We start from the raw sequence: 4,152 nt of genomic DNA on the forward strand, positions 1-4,152 counted from the left end.
CTGACTACCAAATGTGTCCTCCTTTACGTCAAAGAAGATGACGCCCACGATCAGCGCCAGAAACACAGTCACCGCCACCTACAACCACATAGACAATCACTATATATATATATATATATATATATATATATATATATACGACACACTTTACTACACCCCATACACACCTACATAGATATATACATATATACATATACATAGTACACACTGTGTACTACACACCATACACACCTCACTATACATAGTACACACGATACAAACCTATGTGTGTGTGTGTGCCTGTGCAATGAAGTTCTGTGTGTGTGTGTGTGTGTGTGTGTGTGTGTGTGCATGCATGTGTGTGTGTGTCTATTTTATGGAGGTGTGTGCATGCGTCAGGTGTTTATGCGTGAGTGTTTACCTGTGCTATGGAAGTGTGTGTGTGTGTGTGTGTGTGTGTGTGTGTGTGTGTGAACGTTTACCTGTGCTATGGAGGTCTGAGGGTTGAGCAAGAGGTTCTTAAAGGTTCTCTTGAGGACCCATCTGAACTGGGTCCCGAAGCCGGTGGTATAGGTGATGGTCCGGGAGTTAGAACTCGTCAATCCTTTATTCCCCTGGGTGATCCTCTCTGGAGACACAGACCTAGCTTAGCTGAGCCTCGGAAGATGTAACTATGTACTTATCAAGTCACGTCGGCCTATATCAGTTATGATCAGAATTATTAGTCCCATGATGGGATTTATGAACACCACTGAGGACCCATTCAGGAGCACCACTCATCCACCTACTCAACCCAACGTAGAAGGAATGACAGTTTCCCTCTACCTTGTGGACTGTGCGACTGGGTTGGGTGGGTCAGGTGGATCATAAGAACAATGTGTGTATGTATCTGTTATGGGTGGACAGTGGATGTATGCATCTCTAATGGGTTTCAAATCAAAATCAAAAAATATCAAATTCTCCCTTGGGGGAAAATAAATATATATTCTATTAAATTCTATCTTTGTCTTAATCGAATGGATCGATGTGTTTGCAGCTCACAGAATCGAACCGGCGATCTTGGTGTGTACGTACCAAGCTCAGCCTTGGTGTCCTTGAAGTAGCTGCTGCTCCTGTACTCCTGCACCAGCAACTCCTCCACCTTCCTGGAGGAGCCCTCACCTGAATCAACATCTGGAGGAGGAGATGGACATTTGGTATACATATACACACACATATTAATGGTGTACACACACACACACACAATGTAAGTCCTCTGCCTCTACCAACCAGACAGCCCCCAGATCAGCTGGGTCCATTCCTCTACACACACACACACACACACACACACACACACACACACACACACACACACACTCCCTACCCTCATTGTCTGTTTTGTTGAAGTTCAAGGCTGAGGAGTCTCCATTGATGACATCGAGAAAGAAGTCGGCTGGGTTGTTGTGGGGCTCACAGGTGTATCCTGGGAAATGGAGTTCCAAAACAGCCACACGTTAAGAACACTAACTGTGTTTATTGTACTAGATGTAGAAATCCAAAGGGGGTAGAATGATGCTGACCTATGTCAGCAAAGTATCCCAGTGCGTTCTGCGCTGGTCCGTGGAAAACCTAGCCAAAAATAACAATAATTGGAACAATATTGTTCAAACAATGATGATTCTCGGTAATATACTCCAACATAGCCTCAGGTCCAGCGAAATGCTCTGGCAAAGCTTGCTGTTATGGCAGCTGGTTAGCTTTTTGGAATGCTAACTGGTTGTTAGTTTGCTAGTTGGTTAGCTCGTCAGTGTGATTAGAATAGGGTGACCAGACGTCCCGGTTTTACCGGGACAGTCCCGATTTAAGGTTGCGTGTGCCGAGTCTAAATTGTCCCGGTTTCCACCAACCACTATGAAATGTCCCCTTTTGTCCGCGATTACATAGCCAACGTGGTCTTATTATAGCCCAATCATTAACTAAAAACCACATCAAATGATTAATGCATCCAGCATATGATTTCAAGAATGTGTAAGGGCGTACGCAACAGGGACGGTCGTACAGTGGAATGCAGCACTCGTCCACCCAGCGGACGCTCGCTGGGCGGAGATGTTCGCGCATTTCAGAAGAATGCAATGATCATGAACAAATACTTGGACTGACGAGAGGAACCGCATGACCGTTCCCACCTTAAAGGCGTTGCTTGTTACAGGGGCCAATTTTGATGACACCTGTCCGCGATTTCAATTCCACAGCAGCAGGCTGTCAGCAAACAAATCTATTTTGGAGCAAATTCACTCCTCAAACAAACATGTGTAGGCTATCTATGCTAACTATGCTTTGTTTAAAAACTTTCTTAAGCTCCAGGCTAATTCATAAAGATATAGAACACACAAAACTAATTTAATCAAACCAATATACATACATGATTATTTTTCCCCATTAGTATTTGTTGTGTGCAGTAGTCCTATAGGACAGTTATCATGATTTGCTTCAATATCAGAATAACACCCATAGGACAAATAGCAATGGTTGGTGGAATGCCATAAAGTAGGTCTGTATATGCAGTGTAAGCTTGACCCTGCAAGTCAGGATGTAGGCTATGAATCTGAATGAATTTTTAGGTAGGCTATAGTGGCCATCCCCAAAATGTACCAGACTACAGGAAATCACATCTACCAAATCAAAATCTTCGGGGGGGAAGGACCCCCAGACCCCCCGGCCTGACTGACCCCCCGTCCCTGACTGACCCCCACCAACAAATTTGATCACCAGCCACCACTGGTCCTACGTGTTGAAATTGAGCTATGACCTCACATGCACACGCATGTGGTCACGCGCAAAGTATCCCGGTTTTAATTTCAGGAAATCTGGTCCCCCTAGATTAGAATAGCTGGTTTGTGTCATTTATTCTAGCTTGTTAGCTTGTTGGTTTGGTTGTGCTGGCTGGTGAGCCTGCTGGCATGCTAACAGGTTAGCGTGTTGGCATATGGTTTCTGCTAGCTGGTTAGCTTGTTATGCTAGCCAGCTAACAAGCTAGCTGTTAGCTGCTGACCTGCTTGCCGTTGACCAGGAGTGTGAGGCTGTCGAAAAGCCGGTAGATGGAGTAGCGAGGCTGATGGATCGACAGGATGATGGTGCGACCATGTTCAGACATCCTGGGAGAGAGAGAGAGAGAGAGCGAGAGAAAGAGAGACAGAGAGAGAGAGGTAAAGAGAGAGCGAGGGAGAGAGAGAGAGAGACAGAGAGGGAGGGAAAGAGAGAGAGAGAGAGACAGAGAGAGAGAGGGAGGGAAAAGAGAGAGAGAGAGAGAGAGAGAGACAGAGAGAGAGAGAGAGAGAGAGAGAGAGAGAGAGAGAGAGAGAGAGAGAGAGAGCGATGTGTTAGCGTGTCAGCAGACCTTTTAACAGTCCTAGCGTCCACGGCGGTGGTTGTGTGTAATTGGTAGCATGTCAGTGTAGCGCTTTTACCAAACCCTGAGTCTAATGACCGGTCCTCTTGGACTAAAATTAATGATTTGGTCGCACTTAGGTTTCTTTTTATAGAAAATATATATATTGGTATATATTCGTCATCAACAAGGCCTCAACGCTCATTCAAATCTGGGCTTGAGACAATACTATATATATTTTGATGTCTCTCTCTGTCTTCTTTTAAAGCGGTGATATTATGCCACCGGATGTGAGTGTGATTAGACATTAAACGCCTTCTGAAAATCTGCCTTTCCCTGTGTTTCAGTCCATCCAGCACACATCTAGGGTGGACACTCCCACTTGTGATGTCACTAAAACCCGTTTACAAACGACTCATCATGGCAAATCACACTCCCACCGGGTGGCATAATATCACCCCTTTCAACAATCAGCGCCCCTGCCGTCTGCACAGTCACTCAATCACACGCAAAAATGAGGAGAAGCAATGACGGCCAACAATCAAGTCAACTGTAGATATGGATCATATTTGGAAACAAAAAAGGTATTGTACATTAATGAACAGGGCTACGTTAGCGTGTTAGCCGACCTCTTTAGCAGCAGCAGCACTGAGTTGGCGGTGCTGGAGTCCAGGCCGGTCGTGGGTTCGTCCAGGAAGAGCACACCGGGGTTGATGATGAGCTCCATGCCGATGTTTAGTCCTCTTCCTCTCCCCACCGGACACCCCCCGGATCAGCTGGGTCCCTACCTTCACACACACACACAC

General features: G+C 45.8%; 1 protein-coding gene across 1 annotated transcript in view; it reads right to left on the bottom strand.

The window, feature by feature from the left end:
- LOC311368643 (broad substrate specificity ATP-binding cassette transporter ABCG2-like) overlaps positions 1-4,152 on the bottom strand; it is a gene marked incomplete at its 5' end in the record, with an annotated part of 10,436 nt that overhangs the window by 4,111 nt on the left and 2,173 nt on the right. Inside the window, 8 exon segments of the mRNA XM_084487445.1 lie at positions 1-78; positions 462-607; positions 1,054-1,152; positions 1,343-1,441; positions 1,539-1,587; positions 3,011-3,113; positions 3,976-4,082; positions 4,084-4,134. The exon segment at positions 1-78 is cut by the window's left edge and continues 5 nt beyond it. Coding sequence (XP_084343571.1) covers positions 1-78; positions 462-607; positions 1,054-1,152; positions 1,343-1,441; positions 1,539-1,587; positions 3,011-3,113; positions 3,976-4,082; positions 4,084-4,134 — 732 coding nt within the window.

Source organism: Micromesistius poutassou (genome assembly GCF_964030765.1).
Source record: "Micromesistius poutassou genome assembly, chromosome: 23".
In the NCBI taxonomy this organism is placed as follows: Eukaryota; Metazoa; Chordata; class Actinopteri; order Gadiformes; family Gadidae; genus Micromesistius; species Micromesistius poutassou.